Genomic DNA, 16,400 nt, shown 5'->3' on the forward strand with positions numbered 1-16,400 from the left:
TATTGTACCTAACAATGATTATGTTTTGATGGAAGTACAAGACGCCTATAATAAACTGACCCAATTTTGTCTAAAAATTCAATCAGTATTACTTCCAGTTCTTTAATCACATTGGTGAATGCATTCCATTCTGGGATACAATATTTTTTTGCAGTGTTCTGTTCTTTTATTTCGAAACGAATATAATAGGCCAACCAGGTACAATGTGTATAGAAGATGCATACTGAACACAATATACCCTACCTCTCAAAGGTTTGGGGTTGGAGATATTCAGATTTTTTTTTAAAGAAATCTCTTATGCTTACCATGGCTGCATTTAACAATAGTGAAACAGTGAAATATTATCCTACAATAATTGTTTTCTATTTTAATATATTTAAATTACATCTTTTATCCCTGTGACGGCAAATCTGAATTTCAAGCAGCCATTACTCCAGTCTTCCTCATTATTTTCGGTAACAATTTACTTGGGACTCATTTGTTAACGTAAATTGCATTAACTAACATAGAGCAATAGTTTTTAAAGCATTTAGTTAAAATGTTCATTCAAACTGTTAAAAGATACAACTTTAAATCTAAACAAATATAATAGTAAATGTCGAGATTAACATTGTCCAAGATTAATAAATGATGTAGAAATATTTTTCATCGTTAGTTCAACAAAATGTTAACAAATTAAACCTTAGTCAAAGCATCCTTGCTGAATAAAAGTATTTTCTTTAAAAAACAGATTTTTTTTTTACTAACCTGAAACTACTGAAGATATTATACTGAAAAAAACTGTAGTGTATTGAATTGGAATAGCAGTATTCTGAACACAACCCATTTTGCGGCTTTAAGGTTGAACAGACCTTTCTGCAGAGATTATTTCCAAATCCGAGCTCCAAAAATAAACCAAAAACCAAGAATTACAGACAGGTGTGAACTGAACTCTGCAGGTCTGAGCAACTCTGTACTGAAGTGAAGATTAAATAATGATATTTAATCTTCACAAACTTTACAGATCAACTCTGAAAAGAAATACCTCAACACATGAGATTACGAACAGCTGCCAAATATATAATTGTAGATGAAAGACTGCACCAGAATGCTTTATAACTGATTTAGGTTACACATAAGCCAACATATCTTAAAAATACAATACATAATAAAAAAATAAAATAAATCAGAAATGTTTAACAAAAAAAAAAAGGACTTAAAAATAACATGTATGTTCTGTTGTTGTAGATAGGTACATGTTATGGCAAAATACAGAAGAGAATAACAACAGCATTTCACTGAAATGTGGAACATGGGGGGCGGCAAATCATTTTCCACTGATCAGAGATCAGTTATTATATATCAAAATCTTTGCTCAAAATATAAGGGAATCAACACAATTAGCCTCTGATCAGTGTAGATGGCACCAGAATGACTGTAAAGTCTAGCATAGATGAAGAAATCCTATATATTACAATATAAGCACACAAGTTTAAAAAATGATTTTCTGATTATGGGCTATCAAATGCACACTGAAAATCACGTAGTATATTTCATTTACTTTACAACACTTTTTCAAACGTTATCATTCCAGGTTTCAAAGGATCCGCTATTTTCTGTTAACAAATGTGACTGAGTTTCTCCTTATAGCACTTAATTTTTGTAACAAAAGAAACACTGCTTAAAAAAAGTAGACAATGCCACATTATATATCAATCAAAGTCATAACAGAGGCGCATATATATATATATATATATATATATATACATACATACATACATATATATATATATATATACACACACACATCTGTATGTCTTTATAAGAACAAAAATATGAGTATATGTATTAGTAAAGGAAGCAGTTAAACAACAGGAGAGGGCACAGCTGATTTAATCTCAATCATTAAAGACCCATGCTGCAAAAGTGAAAAACTCCATCCCACTTTAATCATGCTCGCAAGCAGTGCCATCAACGACTGGTGCATTGTGGGAAAGTCTTTCAAATGGGAACCTCAGAGTGACAGGAGCATGTCTCAGAAACAGCACCCTGGGCTGTTTTCATGATAAACCCACACAAACATTCATTCCCTGTCACGTCTGCACGGCTGCTGAAAGGTGTTCTTTATGGTTCACAACGCTCCTTAAGTAGGGCAACATGTTTGATAACGAAACTGTACCCTGCATGTCGTTTTTTCTGGTCTCCGAGAAACCGACTCTCTTTCTTCTGAAGAGAAAAAGGGAAATAAAAAGTTTACACTTACAAACTTACAATGTATTCCTGATAACTGGATTTTTACAGAAGATAACATAAAAAAAGAAGGAAAAAAAAAGAAATAGAAATGAAAAAAGAGAGATGGTGTGCAGGTGCCTGTGGTATGGTAAGAGTCTCTGTCTCTTGAGGCACCAGAAGAGATCCGTTCAGCACGTATGCGTGAGGGCAATTATTCAGATTTGTGACAGTAAAGGTCCTTAAGAGCTTTGAGCTCCTCGATGAGCGTTTTGTTCTGATTCTCCAAAACGGCCACTCTGTTTTCCAGACATTTAACGTACTCTTTCTTTTTCCTGCGGCACTCCCGTGCTGCCTCCCTGTGGTGGAAACACATTATTACAGTCAGGTGATTATAGAGGACACCAAATTAGTCACTTAAACTAAAAATGCAACATTCAAAACCATTAAGTTTTGAAAGAAAAAATATTTATAAACAATCATGACACTTAAAAAAAAAACTGGAATTTTAATCAGCCAAGAACAAAAAAGAAGGAAAACCTGTTTTCCCCCCCTAATTCAATGACTACAATAATGTTATTATTGCTAATAATAAATAATAATACAAATAATAATCATTATAATTCAAAATAATATTTTTATTGCATTATTATTTAAATTATATACACAATTAAACAAATCAATAAAGAAATAGATTACTAATTCAATAATATTATTGTCCTATAAAATAAAAATAATGAACAATTTAATAGGAATAGGATATATAGAACAACTTTTTTCCTTGGATTCACGCACTTCACATGGGTCATATTTCAGGTAGGACATTACAGAAATCCATATAAATATGAAAAAACACCTACCTGTTCAATTTTATTACTTGCTATGTTTCCATCGCCCTGTTTTTATGTGCATTTTGAAGTATTGCAACAGAAACGAGTTGATGGAAACACCAAATTTCGAGAGAAAAAAAATCACTTAATTCACAAAAACGTTTTCACGCTCGCTTGAGGTGGTTTTTGAATTGTGCAAAAAAGAGTTCATGCAAATAACGGGAGATGGAAATGCATTTGCCGAAAAAATTCTGACATAGCGAACATTAAACCCATGTGACTAATCAGCCATTTCCGCTGATGGTGTTTAATTTACCGTTGGTTACTAGGTTACCAGTACCACCGTCATCCGCTCAAACGACTTGATGGAACCGCACCTAATTTGCATTGGTTTGTTTTGCTTTGTTTTTTTGCAAACTTTGAAAAGATTCGCTTCACGTTTGGATGGAAACCCAGCTACTGGTATCAGACCATTATCTAAAGTCCAAAATGAGCATGTGCAATTACTCGTGCAGATACGTTTTTAATCGTACCTGTTCTTCATTAGCCGAACCTCCCGCTTGCGAGTGACCTCCTCAGTTCCTCCCTGGCTGGGCAGTGCAGGAGACGAGGCCATGACCACACCTGGAGCAATGGTGCTAGCAGCGGTGCGGATCTGATATGCTTGAACGTCTCCTGAGGCAGCTGAAAAACACAAGCAGCACAGATGATGGTTTGACAAGGAGATGTTTAGATGCCATGTGTTGCCGGCTCCTGGACATAGATTAAGCCTATAGCCTAGATATAATCTACATCTGAGAAACTACAGCAGCACACTTACTCTTATCTCTCTATCTGTTGCCTTGTTTTATTCAAGGTTGTATGTACACTCACCTAAAGGATTATTAGGAACATCTGTTCAATTTCTCATTAATGCAATTATCTAATCAACCAATCACATGGCAGTTGCTTCAATGCATTTAGGGGTGTGGTCCTGGTCAAGACAATCTCCTGAACTCCAAACTGAATGTCAGAATGGGAAAGAAAGGTGATTTAAGCAATTTTGAGCGTGGCATGGTTGTTGGTGCCAGATGGGCCGGTCTGAGTATTTCACAATCTGCTCAGTTACTGGGATTTTCACGCACAACCATTTCTAGGGTTTACAAAGAATGGTGTGAAAAGGGAAAAATATCCAGTATGCGGTAGGGCTGTGTTGAAAAAAATCGATTCACCAATTCTGAATCGATTTTCATATTAATTTCTAAAGATCGATCCGTAACTCAGAGGATCGATTTAATAATAGGCTTACATTTTCCCCGTGAATTTTAATTTGCCGCGTCATTGAATTCACGCATTCGCGCGAGGTGGAAGGACATTAAAACAACGAACATGGCATCTTTGAAAACTCCAGAAACGCTAAAATCTGGCAGATTGTGGTTTCTCTTGATTTCAGGCGTTTATCCTCCGAAGCCGTACAGGGTGTGTCCCTGCCGCTTCAGCGCGTACACAACATCCATGACGGTCTTTCTCTTGGCGTGCTCGGTGTAGGTCACGGCATCGCGGATCACGTTCTCCAGGAACACCTTCAACACTCCGCGGGTCTCCTCGTAGATCAGACCGGAGATGCGCTTGACACCGCCGCGGTGAGCCAGACTACGGATGGCGGGTTTGGTGATTCCCTGGATGTTATCGCGCAAAACTTTACGGTGACGCTTAGCGCCTCCTTTACCTTTGCGATCTTAATGTCAATTCTTAATGTCATTTTTAATAATATATCAGGTTCGCGTCTAAATAATTGGTCTACTGCTGCTGATATACCTCTGCGTCCTCTGTCGTCTACACCAGTGCAAGTTTGTGAAAGCAGTTGTATCAACACTCTGGAAGGGGGATTGTTCTTTGCAACCATCCTCCATTAATTTGCAGTTGAATGTCTATAATAATAGTATCAATATGTTGCATAACTACAGTCCTGTAATTCAGGTAACAGCTGGAAAAAAATGCTTTCTTAAAAAACACTTATCTAAATCTCGAAGATCGGATCAGATCGGATCGAATCGAATCGAATAATGATAATCGATTCAAGATCTTGAGAATCGGAATCGAATCGATTCTTGAAATTTGCATCGAAACCCAGCCCTAGTATGCGGCAGTCCTGTGGGCGAAAATGTCTTGTTGATGCTAGAGGTCAGAGGAGAATGGGCCGACTGATTCAAGCTGATAGAAGAGCAACTTTGACTGAAATAACCACTCGTTACAACCGAGGTATGCAGCAAAGCATTTGTGAAGGCACAACATGCTCAACCTTGAGGCGGATGGGCTACAACAGCAGAAGACCCCACCGGGTACCACTCATCTCCACTACAAATAGGAAAAAGAGGCTACAATTTGCACAAGCTCACCAAAATTGGACAGTTGAAGACAGGAAAAATGTTGCCTGGTCTGATGAGTCTCGATTTCTGTTGAGACATTCAGATGGTAGAGTCAGAATTTGGCGTAAACAGAATGAGAACATGGATCCATCATGCCTTGTTACCACTGTGCAGGCTGGTGGTGGTGGTGTAATGGTGTGGGGGATGTTTTCTTGGCACACTTTAGGCCCCTTAGTGCCAATTGGGCATCGTTTAAATGCCACGGCCTACCTGATCATTGTTTCTGACCATCCCTTTATGACCACCATGTACCCATCCTCTGATGGCTACTTCCAGCAGGATAATGCACCATGTCACAAAGCTTGAATCATTTCAAATTGGTTTCTTGAACATGACAATGAGTTCACTGTACTAAAATGGCCCCCACAGTCACCAGATCTCAACCCAATAGAGCATCTTTGGGATGTGGTGGAACGGGAGCTTCGTGCCCTAGATGTGCATCCCACAAATCTGTTGGACACTAAATTTAGGTTTAAAAGTCAACATGTTTCCATATTCACAATGTATTTGGATGCTAAACCATTATTTATTACAGGCTTTCTACTTCACGCACGACCCAATATTGATGGAAAAAATCATCCTCTTCACATGCGCAAAAATGTGCTTAAAAACACCACAGCGGCGGAGTTCACACTGAATGGCACGAATTGTAGGCTACTGCTGACTATTTAAACTGAGCTGTGTAACTTTTTATATGTTAGGTTGACTATTTTATGTTGATAATGAACTGACTGCGATGTCAAGTTTGCAATGCTGGAATATGTTGTGTGCGTGTGAGGCGCCCGCGCGAACGAGCAGAGGAAACATAAAATACTCCGTCATTTTGGTCAGCCAACTGTTGCAGTTTTTCTTTCTTTTTGTTAATCTGTTAGCTATTGAAGTCAAATATATTTTGCATATTTATTCCTTTTATATAGGCCTATAGGCTGATTTTATGAAAACAAATTGTGTTATTTTTAATGTAACTCCATTTTTTTAAGTCTTGCGACCCACCCGAGGACCACTACTCTAACGGCCAGCGGCGAGTCGACGTCAAGCTTAAAGCGTCATGGCAGATCATTAAAGTCGACTAGTCTGTGCAACCCCTAGTACAGGGGTCTCCAAACTCGGTCCTGGAGGGCCGCTGTCCTGCAGAGTTTATCTCCAACCGCAAATAAACACACCTGAACCAGCTAATCAAGGTCTTACACGGTCCTAATAAGACACTGATTAGCTGATTAGCTGGTTCAGGTGTGTTTAATTGGGGTTGGAGCTAAACTCTGCAGGACAGCGGCCCTCTAGGACCGAGTTTGGAGACCCATGCCCTAGTACTTAAGTACAGTACTCAATTAAATTTCCACCTCTGGTTTTGACATAACTAGCTAGTTATTTGAATATTACCACCTTTCGAGCAACATACCCTCTTCCCACCCCGTTTTGTACAGAGATATCGAAACGGCTAACGAAGGTGCCTTTCGTTTTACCATTTAACAATGAAGCGATCCTGGCATGCAACCTGCTCTGTGTTCGGATCACAGATGTCCTTACAGAGAATCCCAGCTTCAGAAGAAAAAAGCAAAATGGCTTGATTTTAAATATGAAAGTAAGGGCAAGAACTTGCTTGTGTGTGCCAAAAATGTTTCGCTTGACTGTTTTTCAAACTCACATTGGGTAACACTTTATTTTGATAGTCCACTTTAGACATTCTACTAACTATAAGTAACTTTGCAACTACATGTCAACTAACTGTCATTAGAGTATTTGTTAGAGACTAACAAAGAGACTGTCTTCATTAGAGACTGTCTTATTAATATTGTTGGTCCCCCAACAGACATTCTACTGACTATAAGTAACTTGGCAGCTACAATTCAACTTATTCTACTAACCCGAACCCTAACACCTAACCATAACCTACCAATCTACTCACAGTCAACTAATACTCTAATGACAGTTAGTTGACATGTAGTTGCAAAGTTACTTATAGTTAGTAGAATGTTTAAAGTTGACTATCGAAATAAAGTGTAACCTCACATTGTAGTTGCATTTAAAGGACAGCGCTGTACCTACAATTTGTCAGAAAGATGCAAGTATTTTTTGTTTAATAATTGTGGTTGCTTTTTTTGGTTATTGTTAGCAAACGCCAACATCTGAGGTAGTTGCTTTTACTAGGAGTGTCAAGGTAAAAAGGGTGTTGTTTTACACAACCGTTGAGGAATTTGAACCAAAGTATGTTACACACATTTCAGTAATACCCTAAAGACACATAACTTATGGAAAATGGGCATCCGATGTCACCTTTAAAACCTGAATCTCTTGTATTTTTACGAGTCTCACCTTGCACAACCACTTGATTGCTGGGCACCAGTATCTGCTGTCCGTCGCTGGTCTGTGCATATTGCAGGATGGTGGTGCCTTGCTGAGCGCCGGCGTTCGTCATGGTCAGGGTTTGTAGCCCTTGAACTCCATCTGTTCCGTTATTGGCAAGCTGGATCGCTCCACCCTGAGTAATAGCAACTGAGAGAAAACAGATGGCATGAGGTTGATTTAAATGCAACCAGTATATTCAAGAAGCTATCTGAAATATTTCTATATGTATTTAGCAGACTCAAACGGTTTCAAGTTACTATTTTAAAAGTTGGAAAATTGTAGTTGTAGTAGTGTATTTGTACTAGAGAAGCAAATGACTTACTGTACTGCCCACTACTTGTCTGGTAGATAGGCGTTGGCATGGTAACGGTTGTTATGGCTGGAGCAGAATCTTCCTCCGATTTCTCTTCTTCTATCCGTGGGACCGCTGGAGCATCGGATGAAAGGTCGTTCAGGATCTTTCTGCATTTCAAAATTTTATATTCAATTAAATAAATGTATGCGCTGCGGGTTTCAGAGTGAAGCGCAACACTTTATTTACATGCTCGCAGGTTATGCATTTCTTTCAGCGGCTCCGCTCACAGTAAATGCTGCTCCACACGAATTCAGTCTCTGCATTTGCTGTTTGTTCAGGGTGCTTATAACATTCATCTGGGAATGCAACATGTTTCACTGCACCAGGTTTGTAACGTAAATAATTTATAAACCTACAGCAATACAGGAAAATACATCAATACGTTTCAAAATATGCAAATTGTTGTTCATCACAATCTCAAAGTAAAAGTTGAAACCCTTGCTCTGAGTTTGCATGTTTTGATGTCCACATGTTCTTGTTCAAGAAATGACAGTGGCTGCATTTCTATCGTAAAGAAGTGGCCAAATATTACATATTAATCGGACATTTGAATTAAATGTTGTTTGGCCAATATTAAACTAGGATTTGATCTTCTGTAAAGTGTAACAACAATCCCCAGGCTGTTGGTGCCCTCTGCAGGCATTTGTAATAATACATGATGTACATAGGTTGATTATGTTTATATTATGTACATTACATTATGCATTTTAAAAGTGTTGTTCAAATAAAACCAAATGATTATTTGCTTTTGATGTTACTTGAAAAAAATATTATTGCCTCATTGTTTTTATATGTGCATTTTAAGTCATTTTAAGGCTATTGTTAACTTAGGTCTTTTATTACCACAATTTTTTTTTTATCTGATTACTTGATTAATTATCAAAATAAATCCACTGATTACTCAATTACCAAAATAATCATTTGTTCCAGCCCTAGATTAAAACACTTCAAAATGCACCTGCATTGTATTGCATTTTGTGACTTTCGGTCGCATAATAGGCAATTTTTCCAGTCATATTTCGTTATTGAAGATATCTTAAAAACAGTGTAAAATATCGCCTTGTGAACCCAATATCGTGTATCTTGTGAGCTAAATGTAACGTCACACCCCTAATAAAATGTAATTTCCTCAATAACAAAATTGTGGCCAATGAATATGCAGAAAACCACTAGCCAACAGGGGCTAGTGACCAAAAATGTTATGTCAAGCCCTGCCTATGACAGTAATACATGTCTATTTTAATATAACTGCACCATTAAATACATGTAAATTACTTTTTAATAATAAGTATATAATGATTTTTTATAATAAAATTACAATACTTTTGTCAGGATGAAATGGAAGTTCTTCCCTATTGTGACATATATATCAGAATGAACCGGCTTCTCAAACAAGAAAAAATGTAGGGAGGGAATTGATTTTGTCCATCGAGAATTGATTGGATCATTGGTATGTTGTGCTTGTCTACAAAATCATTCAAGTACCTGTATGATGGCCGTCTAGAGAGGATCTCTCTCCTTTTCTGGGAATCTGAAACACTGTCCACAGACTCCTGAGAATCATCACTCTCAGCAATGGTAGAAATCTAGAACAAGACAAAACAGGAACCCATAAATACTGAAGCCCCTTCATCCCCTAATAACAAAAGTTATTGTTTCTAAACTATCAAGTCGTCTAGATTAACAAACAACAGTATAAATATTGAAGTAAGGTTATTTAATCCTATGTGCTACCTGCATAAAATATGGAGTCTGCAGGGACAGCTCACACCAGAGGTCGCGTTAGACTTTCTCATTGTCCATCATTTTGACAGACACGGTCTGTAATAATCTATTATTTCCTGTCATTTTAATTTAGACTTATAATAGCTTTTTCATTTACATTTTAATTTCTAATCATGAACTTAACATGACGAGCATAAGGGCTTGATTAGGAAGAGAACTGAGACTGTACGTCACTTTTCATGTTCAACACCACATAAAGTAGATTTTTTTACCCCGCAGTGACAAGTGGAGGCCACTAAAACACAAGCTATTGTTCCTGAACAGGCAAATTTGAACAACGCAATATAGTACAAAATACTATTTCGATTCCAATTCTGATAAAAAACAAACTGAACTAAACTCAATCGATACTGTATCTGCCTTAACTTGAATCTTCCTCCGGGCCCGTATCGACTTAACCCTCCTGTAATGTCTGGGGTCAAACTGACCCCAAAGCAACTTTGACATCTCTGAAAAATATGCTAATTGTAATTATTAGAAGAATTCATAAAAATGCACATCTTGTGTTACAGAGTTTTAAAAATCCCTGTACATATTTTTACCTAATTGGTGATGCCTGAGGGTATTTTGACAGCACACAAAAACATTGCTGAAATTTACAGATAACAGAAAGGTTACACTGGATGCTCGCCTGTGGACAATCAAACGCATCAAGGGAGACTAATGCAGAGGCAATTGTCATTACATTTTACGTATTTGCCTCAGACATACGACTTCTCGTGGCAGTTTTAATTTTGTCCTGGAGGCTGAACCCACGCTCAGTGTTGCCAGATTGGGTCAACAAATTCCAGCCCAAAAGCTCTCCAAATCCCACCCCAAAACATTCACTGCCAAAAGAATGTGATAGAATTCTCATGACAACCAAGGTTTATAAGGACCATTTACTTCCTTAAAACGAATTAATGGTGACAAAATAAAATTATAAAAAAAATATAATACATCTCTCTGCCAGGAGAACAATAAAACCGGCAAATACAGTAAAAGAAAATTGACAAAAATGTCCCTGTCCAAAGTGTGTCAAACAGAGTCAACAAATTAACAGATTTTATGCACTTACTTTTGTGTTGTGCTTTTAACTTCAAACAGAAATACACGTCTTTCTTAAAGTACACACTAAAGCACACGCAGAACTTTGCACAGTCCTAGTCAGGCCAATGTGCACAAAATATTTAAAATATGGTCCCTGATTGATACATTAATTTAAAAAATGTAAAAATAATTTGGATGTAATATGAAGATTCAATGTCTCATTTAGGCGTGGGCGATATGGCAACAATTGCATATCACGATTTTAAGGAAAATCACGATTCACGATTTTACTACGATTCTTTTTCATGTTTGTTTTACTATTTTGCAAGTGACAGTACAGTAGTACGGAATGAGCAGTAAAACCAAACTCATTTTCCTATTTTGGAAACAAAGCAGGGCTCTGCAAATTTCAAAATCGCTGGTAGCCCTTCGGGCAGGCACTCTGGTAGTCCGAAATGAATTTAACTAGCCCGGGGGAAAACATTTTTTAATGTAAAAAACTGTTGCAACATCGATCAAAAACCATTTTCAAAATCACAAATATTCAACAATGATATATAAAATAATCAAATTACAACCATCAGTACAAATGGATTTTGTTTTACATTTGGTTCAACCTAAACTGAATTTTATGTGAATTACTGTCTTGACCCATCTTTTTTGACTGTGTAGAACTGAAAAAACAACTTAAATTTATGCGCCTCTTAACATTTTAACACACACACATGCACGGACGTACACACACACAGCGACTTTCGCAGTTTTCTCCACTGTAGGCTTATAGGCTTTATTAATTTATTGTCATATACATAGAGCGCTTTATGGCCATTACACATCACATAGGCTACCCAACACTTGATTCGTCTTGTCAAACTATTTCACTAAAACGCTCCCACGTTACTTGACTTTCCTTCCTTATTTAATAATTTCTGTTAAGTTAGTGTATTTTAGGTAAAACTGTTAAGTTATTAAGCAATATCTCATGTAGGGTTTTTCCTTTGTGTTTTATATACTATCCACTAGGAGGTGCTCTAGGAATATGTTATCTTTGACTTGTTTTCACTGAAGAGACGCTGGTTTTGAAAACGAAAGTGAGAGAGTGACGCACGTTCGTTGCGTCTTACAGTTAAATGAGAGTTCCATGTCTTTAATAAAATCAACACATTAATTATTTATCTCTCATCCACCCACAATTAATTCAAATGTTATGTTTTATTATTTGGTTGCGAGCCCTGCAAACAAAATATATAATAAAAAGAATGGCAGACATTTTGGCCAAAGTGGGTGAAGTTTTTGCCATTATTTTATCGGAAAATATTTGCGACCTCTGGCTCACACAGAATTATGTAATGAGATTTTTTCTGCTCAAATTTTACGGTTCTCTCTTAAAGGGGTGGTAAACCACGATTTCACTATTCTAACTTTAGCTAGCGTGTAATGTTGCTGCTTGAGCATAAACAACATCTGCAAAGTTACAACGTTCAAAGTTTAAAGCAAAGGGAGATATTTGCTTTTAAAGAAATCAGTTTCTAAGGACTACAGCAAACGGCCGCTAGGCGACTACAGACATTCCTCCAGGGTTTCTGACATCACCAGGCTCAAGATTTACATAAACCCCTCCTCCAAGAATATTAAATAAGGGGGGGTGAGGCCATTTTGTATCGCGGCGCTGTTGTGGTATAGTTAGGCTGGAGTGTTGTTGCCGCGATGCCAAGGAAACGCTGTTATTTTCATCCGGATTGCAGGTCTGGGGCACTTGCTCTGTTCAGCAGTCCTTGGGACGGGGGTGCGTTGCAGAGCGTTTAACATACAGCATGTTATATGCACGTGTGTATGAGACTGCGGGGAACAGGCGCGCGCGGGGCTCCCGCAGCACATCTTACGGAGGAAAACATCCACCGTCTTCGCGATTTCAATGCCGGATTTGCACAACGTCAGCTGCGTGAAAAAAACACTGCCGGTGCGTGGATGCACGACGCGCGCTGCACATTTCACGGAGGACAACTTCCACAAACTTCGCGAGTTCAATACAGGAAATGCACCACGGCTTGTCCTGAAAGCTGGATTTACAAACAGAAGCTGTTAACAGGCCACAACCTGTAAGTCTGATTTATATTTCATCGATGTGTTTTCCTGTAATAGATTGTACATTGTAGCAAGGAAGTAAACAGATGACAGCGCTGTTCTGCAAACCAGTCTGTTAAATGCTCATTCATACTTAACGTTATCCGACGAACACCTAACGTTACAAACACTAACGTTAAAATCTCAACAGCGAACTTGGCATTAGTGTAAATGATTCTTTGATTAGAGCTTTTATGTATTGTTTATCTACAGGCATGCTAAACATGGTTCTGTGTGTGATTTGGCTAACTTACTAGTTTAAGCCAGTGCTTAGTGTTCGTTTTGGGTTAGTTCTTGCGACAGATATTTGGCTATAATCGTTCTAAAAATACAAAAGTTAAAGTGCCATTCAGTAGCGATTATAGATCCGCAGTCTTTACTCTTGAGGACTGAACAGGTTCTGCTCGATCATCTTCACTCAAATGTTCTGGGTCTGATTCGGGCTCATATGGTTTTATTGACGCCGTTGTTTCTAATACTGACCAAAGCACAGCCTCCGGTAAAGGTAAGGGGCGTGACGTTTCCGATAAACGTGCACTAGGCGGTTAGCGAATCACAACACACTGGGCCAGCTAACCAATATGAGCCCATCGCCTATTTTTGAGAGACTGGCTTCATACAACCCGGAAAGCATCAGACCGTTTTACAAGGAGGGACAGAGCAGTGTAGAATAAAGGTCAAATATATGAAAAATAAGGCAATTTTTTTTAAAACGAAGCATGAACACATGTTACAGTGCACCCCACAAACACAGTCAAGCCTTCAAAAGAATGTGTTTTACCACCCCTTTAAATGAACTATCACGTCAGACTTACTTGTACAGTTTGCACCTGTGGGGATTGTATGACTGAGGGCTGGGCTGCCTGGATGACTCCGTGAACTTGCACTGTTTGCCCATTGGGCAGCTGAACTAAGGTCACTGTGGGCGCAGTACCTGATGCCTGTGCTGCAGCCATGGAAACCTGTGTGAGGGAGGTGCAACAGGGTGAGACACAGAGACTAATCTAAGCTAGAACTGGATTGAATTCAAATATCAACCTACATCTACAAGCACACTTACTCTCTATCTGTTCTATTACAATCAGCAAATGTGTTTCCAAGAGGCTCGAAAACATGTGATACTAGAAACTCACCTGCGCCAAAGTGGCAATCTGCTGAGTGTCTGCGTCTGAGATTGCAGTGTCGCCGCCCTGTTGGACATCTGCTCCTGCCTCCATGGTCATTTAGATAGCCTGAAGTTGTAATTCAAAATATTTTATTTTGGCAAATATACAGGATATTATGAATATACAATAAACTACGAATATACAGGGTAGGTCATCAAAGTCCCATGAAAAGGGGACCTTTTATTGATGTAAATGTATCTGAAATCACTCTGCCCAGACTCTGGGTTTGTCAGTTTCATTTTGAGTATTAATTTGTGTAGTCTGAAGTGGTCTTATAAAACATTGACATATTTATAGCCATTAAATGTAATAAATTATTAATCATGTATAATATTTAACACTGCAATATATTTTATATAAAAGGGGTGAAATGTTTGCATTTATATAGTCTAAATTCAGTTTCAGGTGACAAAAATAATATATGACACTACATAAATAACGTGAAAAATTGTTTATAATATACATAGAAACAAATGTAGCCACCAAGCGTTAACACAAGAATGAGAATATGCATAATTAACATTCACGACATACATTTTGAAGGACCCCATGACTATTTTGTAATGAGTAATAATTTTAAAACCGAGACTTTAATCATAGTGCTCAAAAAAACAAGTCGACTTCATTTGCCGCCTTTTTTTACTTCCGTATACAGCTGTCAGTCAAATTTGCGCTTTGGTTTTCAAGGATTTATGAATACAGCAAAAGGGGGGAAAAGGAATGCAAGCGAAATAATTTCATTTTATACGTGTGCCAATTCATGGGTATTAAAAGTAAAATAATACAATAAATATAAGTGCTTGCATTTTTAGGCGTGTTTCGACTTGTAAAATAAGTTAGTGTTCCAGGCTGCATGAGGCAAGTTATGCAACACATAACTGTTTTATGGTGTAATTTGAAGAAAATAATACTCAAGATGAATACATTTTCTCTCTCATTTTATTTACCGATTCAATCCACAATTTATTACAGAAGATAATTGTTTTGTGGTACAGAAAGACCTTTGCATGGGCGAGAGTGCAGTAAAGATCTTTAATGTAACATGGGAAGCTTCGACTGCTCGACAAACCAATGCTGGAGTCGAGAAAAAAAACCTTTCGTGTGCTGTATTTCCATCAAAAATGTGCCATGGTCGAGCGATCGCATTCATACCACTATGCATCTCTTATCCTTTCCATAAACACACGTACTTCGTAGAACCGTCGCGCTTTCCTCCTTCGACTGCCTGCCTGACTGACTCATTGTCTGCAAGCAAGTCTGAGCTATTGAGAAACATGCCCACCGCCGCCATGATCTCTTTGTTACACACGGATCGAGCATTGCGACATGTCCATTAAAACAGCAAGTGCATTATCTCTTTCCCCCACGAATGCGTCTCTTCTTACCCGACACAGACTCGCCTCGTCACTCCCAGGCCTCCGGAGCTCCACTTTTATTTAGTCCGACACGTAAGAGACCGCGTCAGGCTACACCTCCGTCGCGTCACCGAGGACAACAACACAGAGAGATCGAGGGGGACGAAATACAGCCCTAATTCACGATCGACAGGATCCGAGGTGTAGGCGGAACATACCGAACAGTGTGCGAAGATATACGAACAGCCACCGAAGAGATTCGGATTTACACGAGCTCTCGCTCCATGTCTACTACTCAGAAGAGCATGCGTCAAATCTTAGCGCTGTGATGGCTGCGCATGCGTCAAATCCTCGCGCCATGATTGGCTGCTTTTTGTCGTAATAAATATGAATAAATCGGTTCAAATGTACTAGAACAGGGGTTTTCAGTTTTTTAGATGCCACGAACCATCCTCATCATCCTCATGCGAGGAACTCAATTTAAACGGGAACTACATATTTTCATGTAGAATAGTATAATATTATTAATATGTGTAAACTATTATTTGGAAAGTTTCAATCAAGCTACATTATTATAACACGGTACTGTTATTTATTTATTTATTTATTTTAATCATATTTATTATTTACGTATGTATGTTAATCCATTTTTATTTTAATTTAATCTTTATTTTTTAATATTAATTAATGCATACACAATTGTACTATTTCATATATTTTTGATAAATCAATGTATGGATTTATTTTAATCAAACGTTTCGTTCTTTTAAGTTATTTGTTAGTTTATTATTTTA

The 16,400-nt window shown here is 37.9% G+C and overlaps 1 protein-coding gene across 3 annotated transcripts; it reads right to left on the reverse strand.

Moving 5' to 3' along the window:
• Window positions 1–1,851: 1,851 nt before the first annotated feature.
• On the reverse strand, window positions 1,852–15,923 carry creb1a (cAMP responsive element binding protein 1a). 3 transcript variants are annotated; one of them, XM_079811732.1, is made up of 9 exons: window positions 15,637–15,750; window positions 14,219–14,317; window positions 13,901–14,047; window positions 9,633–9,733; window positions 8,115–8,254; window positions 7,760–7,939; window positions 5,417–5,473; window positions 3,572–3,722; window positions 1,857–2,567 (listed from the first exon to the last, which is right to left on the reverse strand). In XM_079811732.1, the coding sequence occupies exons 2-9, from the start codon at window positions 14,306–14,308 to the stop codon at window positions 2,423–2,425; spliced, it is 1,011 nt and encodes a 336-aa protein (XP_079667858.1). In that variant the 5' UTR covers window positions 14,309–14,317; window positions 15,637–15,750; the 3' UTR covers window positions 1,857–2,422. The 3 variants fall into 3 exon arrangements, 2 of the variants coding, with proteins under 2 accessions (XP_079667859.1, XP_079667858.1); XM_079811733.1 differs by lacking the exon at window positions 5,417–5,473 and having other exon boundaries at window positions 1,852–2,567; window positions 15,637–15,923; XR_013816144.1 differs by lacking the exons at window positions 1,857–2,567; window positions 3,572–3,722; window positions 5,417–5,473 and adding an exon at window positions 6,309–6,531 and having other exon boundaries at window positions 6,750–7,939; window positions 15,637–15,755.
• Between the last annotated feature and the right edge of the window lie 477 nt (window positions 15,924–16,400).

This window comes from Gobio gobio, assembly GCF_949357685.1.
Source record: "Gobio gobio genome assembly, chromosome: 3".
Classification (NCBI taxonomy): Eukaryota; Metazoa; Chordata; class Actinopteri; order Cypriniformes; family Gobionidae; genus Gobio; species Gobio gobio.

Bases quoted from the DNA above. Each gene is read 5' to 3' on its own strand.
- creb1a (XM_079811732.1), bottom strand. From the start codon at position 14,308: ATGACCATGGAGGCAGGAGCAGATGTCCAACAGGGCGGCGACACTGCA. The intron at 8,255-9,632 runs GTACTTGAATGA...TTTGAAATGCAG, and splicing joins TCTAGACGGCCATCATACAG to AAAGATCCTGAACGACCTTT. The intron at 2,568-3,571 runs GTACGATTAAAA...TTTCCACCACAG, and splicing joins GTTCGGCTAATGAAGAACAG to GGAGGCAGCACGGGAGTGCC.